This window comes from Xiphias gladius, chromosome 11, assembly GCF_016859285.1.
Source record: "Xiphias gladius isolate SHS-SW01 ecotype Sanya breed wild chromosome 11, ASM1685928v1, whole genome shotgun sequence".
Lineage (NCBI taxonomy): Eukaryota > Metazoa > Chordata > Actinopteri > Istiophoriformes > Xiphiidae > Xiphias > Xiphias gladius.
In genome coordinates this window covers 8611318-8630337 of record NC_053410.1, presented here as the reverse complement: position 1 = coordinate 8630337, position 19020 = coordinate 8611318, and the positions used below count along the sequence as shown (strand labels likewise).

At 40.8% G+C, this 19020-nt stretch overlaps 1 protein-coding gene across 1 annotated transcript in view; it reads left to right on the top strand.

The window, feature by feature from the left end:
* arid5b (AT-rich interaction domain 5B) overlaps positions 1-19020 on the top strand; it is a 75651-nt gene that overhangs the window by 3863 nt on the left and 52768 nt on the right. Inside the window, exon 3 of the mRNA XM_040139968.1 lies at positions 7117-7351. Within this exon, the coding sequence (XP_039995902.1) occupies positions 7117-7351 (235 nt within the window). The remainder of the gene's footprint in view (positions 1-7116; positions 7352-19020) is intronic.

The following is a 19020-nucleotide window of genomic DNA, read 5'->3' as shown; positions in this document are numbered from 1 at the left end:
GCCTCTGCTCTATTTGTCTGCCTGCAAACTGCCACTGACTAAACAGTCACATGTGTTTTAAAACTCATTGAGGGACGCATTATTTCTTCTCACTTCAAATGGCCCGACTCTCCTGCTGGTGCTGCTCACCAGCTGTAATGCTTTCTGTTTTTGGACTCCCATTTCAGGAGAGAGCTGTTGTAGATAACAGCTCACCGCACACAACACCCACTTATTGTATACTCTGCTTCGGGCGGTTAATTGCTTCTGCTTATCTTATACAATATATCCCACTTAACTGCAAATACAGCAAGGAGCTCTTAATGGGAATTCACAACCTCGGAGAATATTTCTGGATCATGTTATATTAATGTGCTATTATCATCACCTCTGATTTCATCTGACCTCTCTTCTCCTCTATTCTGTCCCTCTAGCTGACAAGGCTTTGGCAAACACACACACACGCACGCACGCACACGCACGCGCGCGCACACACACTCGCACACACACATAGACACACACACGGATACACACACACTGACAGGCTGGGGACTGCAGCAGTAGGCCAGTATTGATTGCTGTGGAAAACACTTTGGCATGCGTCCAGAGCCATTTCTTCAGTTCATGGCAGTAGTCCATGCATGTGTTTCAGTGCTTGGAAAGCCAGCTTGTAGGGAAATTAGATTGTATTCATTTGCTGCTTCTTTGATTTTTCCTAAGGGAAAAACCCTGAATGGGTAATTCAGGCATCTGGGATACTAGTTGAGTTAAGTGTAAGTGGCTTAGGTATGCGACCAGCATTTTGATGGGTAAGGTCGTCCCCGCTGAATGACTGGAGTGTAAATGTGATATGGCACATTTTTACAGTGAGCTTTTTAGAACATTCTTACTGCTCTCTGGTCTCGGCCAGTCTGTGCATTATACCAAATGTCCCCATTCACAGAACAATGGTAGGAATTTAGAGGTAGATGTGGTGGTGGTGGTGGTGGAGGTGGTGGTGGTGGTGGGGGGGTTTACTGTGCATTTGTGGCGTGCGCGCATGTGTGCCTCCTCCTGCCGCAGAACAAGTCATTAACTCTGAACACTGCCCTCCAGTGAATTCCTCACCATTGCTGAAATAGCATGTAAATTATTACCAGCTTTTTAGGATAGTGTAATTTAAAACCTTTAAAATGGAATACCCTGGACTTCAAAGGCTATAAAAAAACCCCACTATTTCCCATCGGTTTAGGAGTTGTCATTCCCGTCCCTCACAATGTTCTGATTCTTTTCACCAAACTGTTTTGTGTCTTCGCAGCCTAAGTAATGATATGTTACAGCAGCGCCCAGTTTGTCAACACACAAGAGACTTTTGGTGCTCTTTAGCTCGTTTTTTCCACTTTGTCATTGACTAACCACTTGAACAGGCAAACATTTGCCTTGATGCATGACTGCAGTGCCCCCAGCTACAGTGGATCATTATTATAACCTTTAAGGAGAATGCAGCCACAGATGAGAAGCTCTTGCTTAATACTCCAGCCAATATTTTTCATTCTTAACTGTGGTTTCTCAGATGGAGCATGTGGAATCATAATGCATTTAGTCTTTTTTGTGTGTGTGCCTGTGTGTGTGTGTGTGTGCGAGTGTGTGTGTTTCGTTGCTAAAATACAAAGCTGCAGTGATTCAAGGGAGCTGACGCAGCTTTTTTGTGGTGTCACCTTACATGATGGATGCCTCACCCACTCTCAGGAAGGCTTTGAAAACTCCTGTTATCTCGCTATTTTTCCCTGTCATTACAACTGTGCAAGAATGCTAAGTTCATATATCACCCCCAGCGCGTGTAAGAGCAATCTCTTAATGGAATCAGTGAATAAAAGATGAGTTCAGCACCCCGCAGATCTTACAGCAACTTTTATGCATATGAATAAACTGCATGCATTAAGTGCCAGAACATTATGTACAATAATTCTCACCTTTTAAATAGTGTACCTTGAACTCTTTCTAGTCTTGAGGCAGTCTTAAAAAAAAAACATATTCTAATTCAATTGTCCCTGGCTTACTCCCCAGGGCTCCTGTTTAATTCCCAGATAAGTTTGTTTTGGGACACCGAAGCCAAGGTCAGTCATGGGGAGGGGAGATAGATAATGAACTCATATTGTGTTTCATACCCTCGTTCTCTCTCTCTCTCTCTCTCTCTCTCCCCCCTTCTTCCTCTCAACTTCTCCAACTCTCTCCCTCTCTGTCTCCTCATTGTCCATGTCACCATGTCCATTACTCAATTACTAATCTCCTTTGGCCTGAGGAATTCCTGCGCTGACCTCTCTGAGGCAGCAGGCTGAAACCTTCCCAGCATGACAGGGGCACTGTGTGTGTGTGTGTGTGTGTGTGTGTGTGTGTGTGTGTGTGTGTGTGTGTGTGTGTCAATGTGTGTACCCACAGTATAGAAAAGACACCCACCCACTGGGAGTGTGCACGCCTTGACTCCCAAGCTGAAAGTCCTGTCCGAGCGATGAGACGCTCCTCCCCAGAATGCTGACAGTCAGGAATGTCTGCCTCACTGTCCGCACACAGTGGCGTGGATTTCTAGCAGGGAATTGTTCGGGAGTGATATGGAATATTTCAGGGTGGATTGTTTCTAATTGGATCACTGAGTATAGAATTTGGAATGTCCCTTGCGTCCTGTTTTGCAACCAGTACACCGCTGCATCCATATAAATTGAATGATATGGATTTTAGCGAGTTTAATTTCAACGAGATTGCTGGAGTCATGGGTTACTGGAACAGAGTTTTATCTACAGTTTCACAGCAGAAGTCTGTTTTTTTTTTTCCCCCCACTTTGAGTCCGTTATGTGCAGTCATAGCAATAAATGCACTCAGTAATGTTTTTGGAGATATCATGCTCCTGAAGTAATAACATGAATTATTGATAAAAGAACAGCGACAGAATGTAACGTTCAGCTGTTAATGTGCTACCTTGCATTTTACCTCAGTCGTAAAAAAAGAGCAGTTAGAGAGTATGTGCGTTTATTGACATACCCGAGGTAAAATGATGGTAACACATTAAGACGTCTAGTGTGGGATTCAGAGTGTATAAATGCTCTTAATGCATCGGTGTAGGAAGTGTGACTGAAATGACACCCGGCTGCTCGGTATGTTGCTGATGTGGAGTGTCACCTCTTGGCTGTGGGCTTGCAGTCCTCTGACCTATATTATCAAGTGGCCTGCTGGCTGTGTCTGCTGCTTTGCTAAACTATAAGCTGCCTAACTCGAAATGACAGCGCTGTGTGGATGCACGGCATTTACAGAAGAGCAAGGCCTCGAGTTTCTCTTTGAAATCCAAGTAGCGAGTAGAAGACCCCTGCAATGCTGATGAATACCACTGGAATGATTAATCTCGGTGGAGTTACGTCTAGAGCTGAAATGAGTCGATTAACTGATTTGACAGAAAATCAATCAGCAACAATATTAGTGATAGATGAATTGTTTAAGTCATTTATTAAGCAAATATATAGGGCTACAACTAATGAGTATTCTAATTATCCATCAGTCTGCCAATTATTTTCTGGATTCATCGATTTGTTTACAAAATACAAGAAAATAGGCCAAGTTGAATCCTTTAAATGTGTTGTTTTGTCCAGTCAGCAGTCCAAATCCCCAAGATATTCAGTTTCACTTTTATAATTGACCAAGAAAACCAGCAAATACTCACATTTTAAGAAGTCATGCCCAGAGAATTTTTGGTACTTTTGTTTAAAAAACGTATGACCTCAATGATCTGTCGACTATCGAAATAGTTGCAGGTTGATTTTCTGTCATCTGAATAATTAATCAATAGAATTGTGTCAGCTCTACAAAAAATGTCAAACATTCACTGGTTCAAGCTTCTCAAATTTCAGACATTTGCAGCTCTCCCCACTCTATCTGATTCCGGATTGAGTGTCCTTGTGTTTTGGACTGCTGGTTGAACAAGAAGAATTGGGTTCATTTTTCACTGTTTTCTGAGTCTATATATACTAAAGTATTAATCAAATCAACAGATTATACAAAAATGAAAATGGTCATTAGGTGCGGCCCTAGTTTGGTCTAGTTCTCGCTATTGCTAGAAGTTCTCCTGTTTTTTCTTTTATTGTGCTAAACCAGGCTGTTGCAGCGCTGATGTTATGGTCGTTTCTCAATAACTGACTGGGTTGGCTGGTTCTCAGAAACCCCTTACATAGAAACACAGCTCATTTCTTAGTTCTATAATATCTGCTTTAACATTTCTCAATCAAATATAATGACCTATGCAAACCATAAGCCAGTGCTCAGCTTCTTGACTGTATGTGCTGCATTACAAAGCAGCCCACACACTTAAGCCAGTATAAAGTTGGCTGGTACAGTAAAAAAACAAACAAAATGAAACCAAAAAAAACATTATATGGGAAAGCTAATGGATGTAGCGTGTTTTTAGAGCTGCGGCTCTGTTCATAGACTGATTATATTCTGGAGTGTGTTGACAGCTGCTGAATTGCTCTCACCTGTTGTGTTTTGCTCTCAAGCCAAACAAGTCCCCAAACAGGATCTGTTGACACTCACACAAGGCACCATGTCATTTAGCTGATTGATATGGAGGGAATGGCTGTGTGTTTTTAAGATTTGCTATTGCTGTGTGCATGCTCTGGCGCACTATTGAATTACTTGAAGTATTGCTATTTGACTCCTACAGCAGCAGAACACTCAGTGCCTTATTTTTGTTTCGAATGGACTCAACTGCAATATTTCATGGTTTTGTTTCTCTATGTGCGGTCAGTAGATTGCATCAAAGTACAGTAGCTAATTCTGCAGAGGTACAGTACAATGTGGTGATAGGCTGCAGGCTGAATGCTATTTACTGTTGCTCTACATTATTCAAATGGCCTGCTTTTCTGAAGGCTGAAACAGCAGTCGTTTTTTCATTGCATGGAAAGCTGGTTACGAGCACCCGCCACCACTTGACAGCTGAAGACAGCTCATTATAAGAAGAACGAAAACCCATGTTTGATGTTTCTACTTAGTGAGGGAGGCACAGCTATATCAAGCTATCCCTCGCAGGCTTTTCCTTTATAAGGAAATACTGTCTCCAATTGGTTGGGATTTGATATGCCTGTAGTTGCAGATGATGTGAGAACTGAATATGGGTAATTGTATAGAAGGAGCACTCAGAGAGAGTATGAAGAGATGAAAAGTCATGTGTTTGTGTGTTTGTTTTTAGATTATAGAGATGAAATAACAGGAACACTTGGAAATAATCCATTAAAACATGGAGAATGCAGCTTAAAATGCTGAGAAAAAAACAAAAAGTTGACATTGTCAGCTCCGCAAAGGAGGGATTTTACTGCCGGGTTAGGCTTCCGGATTTCATTAGATTGTGTAGTGGTGGCGTCCACCCTCTCTGCATTCTTACACACAGTGCGTTACTATGTCAATACTGCATTAATGAGTGTTATTTTAATGTCAGTGATATGCAGGCTCTTTGAGGGGAATTGAGTACAGTCAGACAGATGCTTGGTAAATTGGAAATAACTTAGGTAAACATCAGAGAGCGACTCAGAGTGTCTGTGTTTCTGCCTGTACACATCTGTCCTCCAGATTTCCCTGTTTCCGTAGCAGCCATCGTCCAGCGCACCACTCCACTCTGTTGGTTACAAGCACTTCATCCATTAGCCCTGCGAATGGAAACACATTTGAGCATCTCTGCTTCCTTTCCTCTCCGTTGAACTTGTAGTTCTTTGAGGATGAGATTTATTAAAAGGGGTCGAATCAACCTTAGGAAAAAAAAAAAAGGTTGAAGCACATACTGGCGAGAGAGCAAATCTTATTAGGCGAGCCAACCGAACAGACCAAAGTATGTACACAAAACCACCACAGCTATATTCGGTCTCAGTGTCAGCCGTGCACGTCACTTCTATAGATTTACATTTAGAGTTTCCTGACAATGTCACATTAATTTATTATGTGTCAAGAAGACGACTGGCTCACAGCTTTCTCCAGTTTAGTCATCACACCCTTGCGGTAACAAATTACATTTCCTCTACTCCTCTACTCTTTGAAGGTGCAATCATAGCCACTGAGTGTGACTTGTGATTTAAAAGCGTAAAATCTCAACATTCATGGTGAATTGAATATCAGGAGCCCGACTTCCTAAATGCTAATCAAAAAGTCCAAAACATATACGTCCTCATCGACATTGATTTAACTGCTGGCATAAATTCAATTCAGCAATCATCCACATCATCCATATTCATGGTGCTGTAATTTACTTACATGAATGTGTATCCACAGCTGTAATGCTACTTGACGCACATACCAATTTAGTTGATAAATAGGGACGTTCTGTTGTTTGCCCTGTTTCCTCTACTAGCTCTGATTTTAACCGTGTTTTTAAAGACTATTTTTACCCAGACTTTGATCCTGTTTATTTCACCTCATACTGCCATACATTACTTACCAGTGGTGGACTATAACTAAGCACATTTACTCAAGCGCAGTACTTAATTACAAAATTGAGGTGTTTGCACTTTACTTGAGTATTTCCATTTTATGAAACTTTATACTTCTGCTCCACTACCGTACAGAGGTATATATTGTAATGTCTGCTGCATTACATTTTTCTGACACTTACAGTTACTTTTCAGATTAAGATATTACATAAAAAACATATGATACACTTATATGATATGAGGCAGTGCTGTGCTTTTAATCTACCCAGTAGCATATAAAGTTTAAATTTGTATTGGTATTTCTACTTTTACTTAAGTGAAGGATCTGAATACTACAATATTAGGGATAGTGTGAAAAAAGTCTGATGTTGAATGGTAGAGCTTTTTGGTCTGTAGAACAAAAAAGTCTTTCTGCTTAGTTGCATTGGTTTTTAATGTACTGTTTGTGGAGAGTAATAGCTTTTGTGTAGATTTGAGTTTTAAAATGACATTTTCAGTATTGCATACCTGCAGATGTGCTGTTTTTGAAACATCATTATTGTCCTTATAGCCTATGTGTCTCTTCAACAAAACGGTTTGAAACAGAGTTATTACAGTTGTCGTACTAGTAAATGATACATGACCTTGGCGTACTTGCATTTATATAACTCCCAATATGTTCCTCTGATTGTAATTGGGATTCTGCCCTGCCTCCTTTCAGCACGAGGTAATTGCAGTGTCTGAGAAGGTGATTGTGCGGCTGGAGGATCTGGTGAAGTGGACGATACCAGACTTCTCAGGATGGGCCCACGGCCTGAAGGCCGAGCCTCTAAAACCCTCCGTGCTCCGGGAGCTGGGGACCAACGGGAGGCGGGAGGCCCTCCACCGCTACCGAGAGAGCACCCTGACCAGCGGACTCAACTTCAAGGATGTCCAGAGGGAGAGGGCACAGCTAGGTGAGCAGCAGCAGAAACCTCAGTTTCTTTTACTCTTCTTTTGAGGGTGTTTTTAAAGCATTTCATCATTCCAAAAGCTTACTGCAGTGTTTCCAAAATCTCTGGGCTGCTGTGTTGAATGTTTATGTATTTGTGTCCTGTCTCCACATAAATCAGCTTATGTTTATTGTCCTTTGGTTGGTTTAACAAGTGTTTACTTGACTGGAGTAATTCATCAGCATGTAGTTGGAATTCCTCCCGATATAATGAGCCGAGAATCACACTAATAGAAGCAAGCTAGAGGTAATGGCAGTGTGTTTGTCAACGCATTACCATCCCTACAGTATAACAGCTCTGTTTTCTGAGTGTGACAACAACAGAGGCTCCGTTGCAAAAATCACATAATTCAGCTGGTAATGTCTTTAGATAATTGAGTCACATCAAACTGCAGTCTATAGCACCTCTGATACCTTCTTACAGATCAGCTCAGATCATAATTGGCTGTATATCTCAGCAGCTTTAAGGATCATTGCTGCGCACGTCTGATGGTTGTTTGGCGTATTCATCATGTACACGGTGCCGTTAAGTGAATGTTCCATTCTTGCACCAGGCTCTTGGGGCCTCACTATAGCATTACCCATGGATCAGGCCCAGCACAAAGCCCGATGTCTCTGCAATGGCTTACCTCATGCAAACATGAAACTCTGGCATTTGACCCTAATAATCAGAAAGAACATAATGTTCCTTTTGAAGCTGTTATTTTACTTATTTTCCTTTCTCTCACATGGCTGTGATGTAATGCCTAATGCTGATTATAATGGCATACTGTAGCTTAGCAAACATGCTAAAATACCATCACAAAGACAGTGCCTCTTGACTCATGTCATTTTTAATAATTATTTATGCCTAAAGCCTATGTGGAAGTGAAAAAGGGTGGCTTATTGATGAGTCTTGTGCTGTTTTCTGCTTCTGCTCTTCCAGGAAGAGAAGCTGTGGTGTGTTTCTGTGTGATGCTGTAATGCCCTTGATTACTCGACACTGCTTGAATCTCATACGCAAAAAGGACAAGAAAATCAATAATGGAAGCTTTGTTGTTATTCCAGTAATCAATATAGTTTGATTGTGCTTGTGGGTGTGTATGTGATTGCTTGCTTTCATAAATAGGTGTGTCAGCCGGCTTCTTAAATTATATTATGTTCCCTAATATCATTGTATATTATGTGGCTTTGTATTGTCTAGATTTTATAGATTTATCCGTTGTCAGTGTAATAACTTGACGATGACGCTATTGTTACTGAGGGGTTGTGTTTGTGTGAATGTGTGTGCGTGTGCGTGTGTGTGTGTGTGTGTGTGTGTGTGTGTGTGTGTGTGTGTGTGTGTGTGTGTGTGTGTGTGTGTGTGTGTGTGTGTGTGTATGTGTACGTCTGAGCGTGCGTGTGTTGCTAATGAGCTGCGCTGCCGTTAATGACTCCATCAGGCTGTTTCTAAATGCACTTGTCACTCCGATGGGACACTCCGCCAGAGAATCTGCCCACTCAGCAGAACGGGCTCAGACTCTGGCAGGGCACCAGAGACACACACACACGCACACAGACACACACACACATACACACACTTTGAAAAACATACACACACACACACACGTGCACACATGCTACACACTGACAATCAGTGGTGTGCACTCACTTATCCATTTGTTTGTTTGTTCACTACATCTTTGGCGTGTGTCAGTTGTTGACACTCTAACAACATGAGAGGGGCAGAGAGTTTGGGAGAGCGAGATAGATAGAGAGAGAGAGAGAGAGAGAGAGAGAGATCACTTATTCATCAAGGCAAATGCATGTTACTCTGAGCAAGGGTTTGCATAGAAATATGAAATGTGCCACTGCAATGCTGCTGACTACCGAAATGAAATATTCATGCCACCGCAGCAGATCAGATATTAAAGTACCCTTAAAGCATCCTGTAGCTGAATGTCTGTAATTCTGTGTAATATGTTGGCTCATTGACTAAACTGATTTTTTTATGATAGAACTGTGTGCTCTTTTTTGGATTGTATTTATGAACAGAGTATCCCGGAGAGGCCGCTCGCTGTATTACTTGAATGATGTATTTGCTGATTGTTATTCTCGGGCTGATCTGTAACTATGTCAGAGGAATTGGATTGTTCCCCATAACAGGATACTGCAGCAATACCACAAGCTGCACAGAAAACCATTGTGAGCTAAAGAGCAATAAAGTGTGCCATTGTTATTGAGGGAAACTTTTTTTTCCAACTGCATAGCCTAACTTTTCCTGGCACGATGCCAATGTGAATTAAGTGCACTGTTATGTATTTGTGTCTCACAGGCAGCATTTGAAAAATACTACAAGACAAATGTGCATTACACAGGGAATTATAGTTTGGTGAGTGAACAGAGCTCTGTTCTGTCCTCAGAAATGCATAAAGACTGAGACCAAAGATGCAGGCACAAAATCAAGTAATTAATTACAGAAACAAGTGACCTTCACTGCTGTCCTGCAGCATCAACAACTGTGATTCTCTAAAACCTGCAAGGCAGAGACATGATTGGTATCATAATTCAAATGCCAACTTTAGTCAGGCTTTGAGACGAACTGTTTTAAAAGAGCAGCTAACTAGGCATACAAAAGCCCTCTCTTACAGTCCTATGAAACATTTATTCAGTTTGTAAAGTTAAAGAAACATCTGGCATCGGTCTGTTGAAGGAGTAGTATGACATTTTGAGAAATGTGCGTAGTCGCTTTCTCACTAAGCGTTAGATGAGATGATCAGTACCGCTGTCATGTCTTTACCGTAAATCTGAATGTTAGCTTAGCTTAGCATAAAGAGTGGAAACAGGAGAGAACGACAGGCAAGGTTCTGTACAGATGCAAGAAATCCGCTATAACGGCCCAGCTAAAACTCAATAATTAACACATTATGCCATGTTTTTTTAATCTGTACAAAAGCTGAAATGTAAAAACACCATGCTGTGGTTTTACAGCGGATTATGTGCTGAAGCATTTCTTGCCTGGGTGCAGTAACTTCTCCATCTTGTCCTCACTGTAAGGTTGCCACAGAGGCTAGCTGTTTCCCCCTGTTTCCAGTATTTGTGCTAAACTAAGCTAATCAGCTTCTGGCTGTAGCTTCATATTTAGCGCATGGACACAGTGCGGTATCAGTTTTCTCATCTCACTCTCGACAAGATAGCGAACAAGTTTATTTGCCAAAATGTCAAACTGTTCCTTAAAGTAAATGTTTTATTGTTTTTTTTAAGGATCCCACATAACCAGGAACTCAGCTCTTTTGTGGACCTCATATAACGTAAAGGACATTTAATTACATTAAACATGCTTTATAAAAAAATAAAAACACGAAACAATTAAACTGAATCACATAAGTTTCCTTCAAATTCCAAGAGAAGAAGACAAAGATAACTAATTTCAATGCTTGGAGTATTTTGCAATCATTACATAATCTGTATTGTAATCCACTTAATCACGTAATGCAAAGTGTCCACTCATTTTATCTTGTATTGGAGTGTGCATTAGAGCTTCTTTTGCACAGTTGAAGCCACCGGGGATGGCTTGCCAGGGAAGTTTACATTCTGCCCCTCTATCTCTCCCCAGAGAACTGGCCTGATTCTTTTTTTTTTTTTTTTTTTTCATTGCTGCCTGCTGAAATTGGTTTCTGGTTTTTATACCACGAGGCCGAGTGCTGGAGAGCTGTATCTGCTGATACAGTTTGTTGGTTTGTGCTGGGAGAAACAGAGAGACGTAGATGGAAAATAATAACAATAATTGAAAAAAAAAAAACAAAAACAAAGGAAGGCTCTTACTCACAAAATAGCTCAGTGGGTTTTCTGTCTTGTCTTTCTTCAATTCAAGCCTTTAGTGCGGAAACCAGTGAGCAGATTGTTGAGTTGAGATGATGTGGAGGATTATACAAGGTCATAGCTTGTGACTCCTGCATTCAAAGAACGTAGATGGTGTGTTCCTGACTCCTACCCTCACCTATAGTATCATCTGTAGCTGGGTCATCCCTCAGTGCTGCGAGGATCAAGACTCTCTGAGAAAACATCCAGACAGGAAAAAGTAACCATGCAGGTAGAAAAGAAAAGACAGTGGATTGCCAAACCATTCACGCCTCCCCTTGACCTTTTATACTATTTTTCTACTGCAGCACCTTTTGAAAAGCAAACAAATGGCACCATAAAATTGCAAAAATAATATTATTGGGTTTATCCCAATATTTGCTCTGCTTCCTGCAGTGCTGCATATAAAAGCAGTTGTGATTGTGCAGTTTGACCCACCAGATATATGCAGTGGATCACGCTAAACTGGTGGGTGGATGATGGATTAAATATCAGAAAACATTAACATTTTCATGGAATAATCACTAAGTGACGGTAGTGAAGGTCAGTTATTATTATTCAAGGAAAGGTATGCTCTTCATGCAGCTCTTTGCCGTATGAAAAGCTGCAAATGGTGCACTTTGATTGAGTAGAGTAAAATTTGACATGATAGATTTGAATCAGAATGCACTTTGTTGCGAGTTGTACGTATAAAAAAAATGACATTATGGATTTTTTTGTTCTATGATCCATAATAACTGGCCTTCACGTGCACGTGCATGTTGTATATTTCAAGTACATTGCATTCATTTGGCTGGTATTTTTTGGGGCTACAGAGTCTTGCTCAAGGACACTTCAACTTGTGGATAGGAGAAGCTGAGGATTAAACCACCGACCCTTCGATTAACTGTCCTATATAGTGCGCAGTATACAAGATATAAGCATACTTCACCAGTGTATACTAATCGGAAATGAACTGCAACTTTAGAATGAGACTGCCCATTACAGGATAGGTTCACATTTTTTTTTCAAGTCTTTCAGAGTTTACCAAGAGTCAATATGAGGCTTCAGCAGTCTGAGTGAATCAAATCAGTGCATACTTGCAGTATCTTTAGTGCCAAATTCCCTCTTATTGTTTCAGCTGTTCACACGGACACCTGACTATTGTTTTAACACAGAATTTTAAAGTCGTGAACGTGTCCTTTAAACCCCACAAAGAGGCAACAAATTTTAATTGTTTTTATGATTTCCGAGCTTTCCTTGGAACGGTTTCAAAACCATCCACAATTAGTTTTAATTTATTGCATCTGTGAGCAGCTCCTCAGTTTCTTTTTTGCTCATTGCATTGTGCAACCATAGCGTCCATCAACAACACACTCAAAAATCAAGCCTTTTTTCTAAAGTCTAAATACATCTACTTGATTTTGTCACTTTTCCAGCATGAGCACCTTTCATACTTAGAAGATGCTCAGAATTAGTGGAACTCATGTAAACATTACTTTGTGGGATCCGGGCTAAACATACATTGACTGAGCTTGTACACCAGTGATGCACGGAGCGATATCGCTGTATTTCAAGATTCTTTACAGCCTCGCCTGCTTGGGGATAGAACCACTGTATTTCCTACTGATGCGACATCTGATCTGTATGCCAGGCTTGGCACATATACCCGAGTTGATATCCCGACAATATTTCAGTCAGAACATTTCAATTTGATGTAGAGGGTACATTCTGTCCCTTTTCGGAGAGTGTTCAGAGCGTCGCAGAATGTTTATGCGGGTTGGAACTGGTGATAAGGAAACAGACAGATGTTGTCTTCTCACGGTTGATTTGTCTTTGTGACAATGCAGAGCAATATTTGGGACTTTGAGTCACTATCACACATGAAAATGTTTTATGTTTCGACTGCAACGTGGGAAGGAGTAAGCTGTTTCTTGGAAAAGATAAAGAGAACGTGTCGTGGTGTTACAAGAGTAATGGTATGTTGTGACTCTGACAGAGAAAGAATGCCATGGTTATGTTAGACACACCACACTGTACTCCTCTATCCAGAATATGTGGCAGATTGTATCGTTAACACTTGTTTGCTTTCCGCCCCTGAAACATATTTGCTTCCCCTTCTGCTTTTTCCGCAGAAATAATCCTACAAACTGTCCAAAATCCCTTTTGAAGTAATTTAATGGAGTGTTTGTATTGATTATGTGTTTTATCTCAACACCCCCCCCCCTTTGCTGGTGGTGGTGGTGGTGGTGGTGACGGTGGTGGTGGGAGGGGGGTTATGGCAGTATCTTCTTCATTATGCTCAGACCTGTAGGAGAGAGAATCACAAGCTGTTTTTCCTCACTGATGTGCTCATATCATTAATTCCCTTCTGACTGTGGCCTGGCCAGAAGCCAGAGAATTCTAAATCTGTAAGCAGTAAATTGTGTGCTGGGGTGGAAAAATCTATTAGATGTTTGAGCATGCCTCGAATTTGAATGGGAGAAAGAGAGAGGAAGACACACTGTGAGAGAGAGACAGAGAGAGAAAGGGAGAGAGAGAGGGGGAGAGACCACCCAGCACCCCAGCCATGGCTCGCACCGTAATCAAATTCAGCCTCTTCGGATAGCTATATTCATTAATAATTTGTGTTATTTTATTTCTGGAATGTCAGATAATGTGTTTTTTCGACTCGCATTAGGGAGGGGGCTGAAGGCTGGTGGATGGTTAAACAATGAGAATGGCCTCAGAGGAAATGAAGAGCTCCGTCTCTCCATTAGCGAGCTCTGAAACAACAGTTGTGTCTCTCTTCTCTCCATTAGTCAGGTCTGGAACAACAGAGATGCTATTGATGTGACCTCTGCCAAGCATCTTAAACAGGCAGAAGAGGAGTGAGGTTCTTTCATAATACACTAGCTCCTCTACCCCTAAGACAAATGTCTTGTTATGTATGTTGTACTAAATTCTTTTTTGAATGAAATGCTTAAAAATCACATGGATTAGCAGATTTGATCTGAGATTGTGTGTTGATTTAAGAACATTTCCTTCCTTTTCTTAAACAAATTGCCTGCCAGTTCCACTCTGACTCATACTTAAGTGTTACCCAACGAGCGGCGTTTCTGGAGAGATTTCTATATTCGTCTTTGTCAAAATGATGCTCATTTCAAGTATTACAGCAACATTAATATTTCATTGCAGAATTGCCTTTTGTGCATATCTCCCTGATATGTTTCTTTCTTCCTGACAGTTTCAGATTCTGCCTTCAGATAGATAGATATGGATGATTCTCTGCTGCTCAGTAGGCAGTCACAGATTGTACAGTTGATAACTCTGCATATTTTATGAGCATGCCAGTCCATCTGCTTTATGAATGCATGTAAAACTGTTCTCTTCTGGATGTCCTGTTGTGCACAAAAAGGACTTGAAAGTCAAATCAACATCAAGAAAACCAGTCAAGAGGATATGGCATCGTGAAAGGAATATGAACAGTGGTGGAACTTAACTTCGTACATGTGTTCTGACGTACTTGTACTTTACTTGAGTATTTCCGTTTTATACTTCTTTATATACTCTACTACAACTCAAAGGGACATATGGTCCTTCTACTCCACTCCCTTTATTTCAAAGGTTTGGTTTGTAATTTTGTACATTTAGATTTCACGCACAAAACTTGTGTTCACAAAATGCATGATGCATTTGTACAGATTAAACTACTCCACAGTATATAAAATAGTTAAAATTAACAACTCAACAAGTCAACTATTTCTGATAAAAACACATAAACATGAGTCAGATTATTGTATCATGTTGGACAAGTGAATCTAGAAAAGATGAATTCCATTCGATTCTGATTTTGACAATAAACAAAAGATTTACTAAGTCATAGGACACCAAGTGATTTTCTGTTGTTTTTACTGACTGTACAGTCCATTGCGCTGAACTAACTCAAACATGCATTTTATCAGTTTATTGTGAGTTTTCCAATTTGATGTGAGTGTAAAAGATCCAGCTCTATTTCTTAATAACACCAGTGACTCGAATCTTGGCTCAACCTTTTCAAGCTTTTTGGCTACCTGATTTAATAAGTCTCACCTGTGCACAGTGATCATAATAACTTGACTTCTACAGTATGTGGGAGTGTGTGAACAAATTAATTATTAAATACCAAATTAACTCTACCTTAGCATTACAGTGTTGGAAAAACATTTTCAGTAAGGCTGGTGCCAAGGTAAAAATAGCTCTCGCAGCTGATTGCAAATCGGCATCTCAACATCCACCTAATATCTGTCAGGATCTGTAAAGCAGAACTGATGCAAGAGGCTCACAGAGCCAGGCTGCAGGATATATACTGTAGTACACAGTATGGGAGATAGACTTCTCGCCTTGTAGGAATAACATAGTGTTCATTTCACAGCACAGAGGTAATGCATTTTTCCTGCATTGGAAGGTAATTGCAATGGGGGCTTTGATAGATTCCAGATCTTTGGTGGGAGCAGTGTGTGTGCGTGCGCGCGTGCGTGTGTGTGTGTGTGTGTGTGTGTGGGTGTGCGCGCGCGCGCTGCATGCTCACACATACTTGCTTGGGTACATAACTGATCTTAATGCTTTTATTAAACCAAAGAAATACAAATGACGTAATTTGTATTTGTAAAATATCTGGGTACAGATGGTGTAATATATTTTGGTTTCTTTGATATATTGACTGCCAGAGGAGTTGGAAGGAGTGCTTTGGCTGCAAACAATAGATCACTGATGACTCTCTGTCCTCTTTCTCAACCTGTCAGTCCGTTTCCTTGTTATGTACTGGCCTGAGGAGCACTTGGCAAAATGAGAGGCATTCAGCCAGTCTTGTTTTTTCCCCCGATTTTCCCCTCAGCCATAACTCAGGGAAAAAGCTGTTCTTTCATGCTATGTGACAGAGGATAATATCTAAAGTTAACAATAGCCTATTCACAGAGACACTACGTTGCAGCGTAGGTAAAACTGTGATTTATATTGCTGAAGATACTGTAATCATTGAATGTGGGAAAGAATAGCTGAGGAGATAAATATGCAATAAACTACCACAATATTTCATTGTTTGGCTTTCATGAGGAGAAAATTGATTTTAGTTGTATTTCTGATCATTTATAGCCTCTGTCTTGCGACACACACATGTTGCCAGACACCACTAAGACCGGCAAATTCGGAGACGACAGAAGTCTTTGCCAAATCATCTCTGCGATTCATGTTGTTTTCATTTCATGCTACTTCTCCCTGTGTATTGTACACACAATACATAACAGTCCGAGAATGGTTTTCATAAAAATAAAATGATAAACAGAAGAATAAACAAAAATTAGCAAATAAACAAAAAAAAAATCTCCCACTGTCATTTTCAACTCATATTGAACTTTCATGGTTTCATTGCAAAAAAACAAACAAACAAACAAACAGACCGGACCAGAGCAATATTACAGAGAGAAATAATAAGCATTTTTTGGCAAGAGTGACCAGTGAACATAAACTTGTTATCGCAGCTAGTAGATATTCTCCAGTGAAGTTCTTATCTTTCCTGTGCAATGTGAGACAAGGAGCTCCAAACACTGTATGTGCTGCATTACAGTGATTACAGCTCTGCTGGTAAGGCGGAGGTTTACCACATCAGAGGTCGTGTTCTTTAATCTGGAATGAATGAGTTTAAAGCCAGGCTGGTTGCAGTTTATCAGAAATTACCTGCTTGTTTAGCCAGATACTGTGTATGTCGCATGGATAACACTGAAGTCTTGTGAAAACTGTTTGTGCAGGACTGGGCTGGAGAACTTCAAACAGAGATCATTAGGGCTTGTGGAGAGAAAACAATTGTAAGTGGTTGTTTTCTTCTTTTTTGTGGTGCTGTTAAAATATTTAATCACAATGCATTGCACAGCAAAGTATGCAGGAGAAAATCCTACGGTTTGCATTTCTGGGATTTGCTTTTTGTATCTTCAATACGCTTTATATCCATTACAGCACATAAACAAGAAATCTGAACAGATGGCACTGGTTTTTAATGGCATATTGCTATCTGTAAAGTCTCCCTCTAAGCCACAGACTAAAACGTCTCCCCTTGGGGAGTGCACTGCTCTAGTTGTTATCATCCGCCGCTAATGTCACTCTTTTCTTTGCTACATTGTCAAGTCCTTCAGCTAAATAAATGCCATGTAAATTGAGTATTGTGCTGGGTATAATTATTGAAAAGGGTTTCAGTTGGCTTAACTCCACGGGCTGTTTATTTAAAGCCTTCCTCCTCCGTACAGATCAGATGATAGAGTGAGAGAGGGAGAAAGAGAGGTTCTTATATAATGACAGGAATTTACAATGGAGCCATGCTGAATGACAACCCCCCACCCCCCCAAAAACATCTTCAACAAACACCCGCATCTTCTCTTTCTCATTACAGTTTTACCATTGGGAAACATGCCTGTACCAAATAGCCTCTAGTATTACTCTTTATTCCCCCTCCTGCCTTTTTTTTTTTCTTCATTCTTTAACTGAAAACATATTAAATCATGTTTCCTTTCATACAGTATATACGCCCTGAGAAATAAGTCTGAGTTGATAATGAGGGGCCCTTCTTTGAGGAAATACACATGGCAACTTTGATCTAGAATGGCATGTAATTCCTTGCCTGACCCAATTCCCAATCTCCCGATAAGATGGGTTTTTTTTTCCCTTCTCTCTCTCTCCCTCCCTTGCTCTAACCTTCCCGCAGAACTCACTCAAATGGGAACTTGCCATCCCATTAAAGATACATTTAAAGCCAAACATGTCATCCATTTCATTCTGCAGGAGGAGGATATGTGAGGTTGAAAATGCTGTCTACCGAAGGTTGATTCGAGGAAACTTCGTGTAGCCCTCTTTTTCTCTGTCGGCGACGACCTCTGAGATCTCTGATCACAGCTGCTCAATTGAGTTTTGTGGCGGACAGAACTGTGTGACAAATGAGAGTGGCCGTCATAGCAGATAGGGTATCATCACCTGGGTGTAAAAGCTTTTAGGCTTGTTTGAGGCAAGGGAAAAAGACATGGAGAAGGATTTCACTTGTTTGTGTAGTCAAAAGGCAGCTCTATTTTTGCAACCGAAGATAGTTGATTAAATTTGCTCCCTGTGGTATTTGCACATTTTAGGTTCTTGCAGAGCAGCTTGTTTTTACTTTCCGAATTGACTGCGCCATAAGTGGATTGACCCCCAAAACCCAGCAGTAGTCTTTCATTAGTCGGGATGCAGCCGGGGACCAGACAGAACAGTGTTTAGGGCCAGTCCATCGCTATACAAAACGGTATCAGCATGGCACAAACTTGTCTTTCACATCTTAAGCGACAACGTGGCCTCTAACCTTGTAGTAATCATGGTGTCAGCTTTCCTTCCCCGTGACTGTGATCATTCGGAGGGGCCAAAGCTACGTATAATTTCATCTCAGTCACAAAAGGGGCCCTTTGGAGCTTTCTGATAGCTCATTTGTTACAAGGCCCTCTTGTTTTTTGATAGTCGAAAGAACCAATTTGGGTATTTGACAAGAAGCCCCTCTGAATAATTCCTTCATGTATTACAGGACCTATTAAATGAAAACTTTTCAATCTGGCAATCAATAAGGCAGTCAGCTTTCCCTGGCCCCGTGCCAGACACATTAGGGCTACGAGCGATGGTTGCTAGGGAGCTGAGCCTGCTCAGGGGAAAGAATGTTTAATGTAATAGAATCACATAAATCAACCAGAGGAAAGTGCTTGTGTTGTTTCTTCTTTTCTTCTCTTCTCTTCTCTTCTCTTCTCTTCTCTGTATAACTGACAACATTTAGTATGAGTGTGTGTTTTTGGAAACGTGGTGTGGCGACCCCCC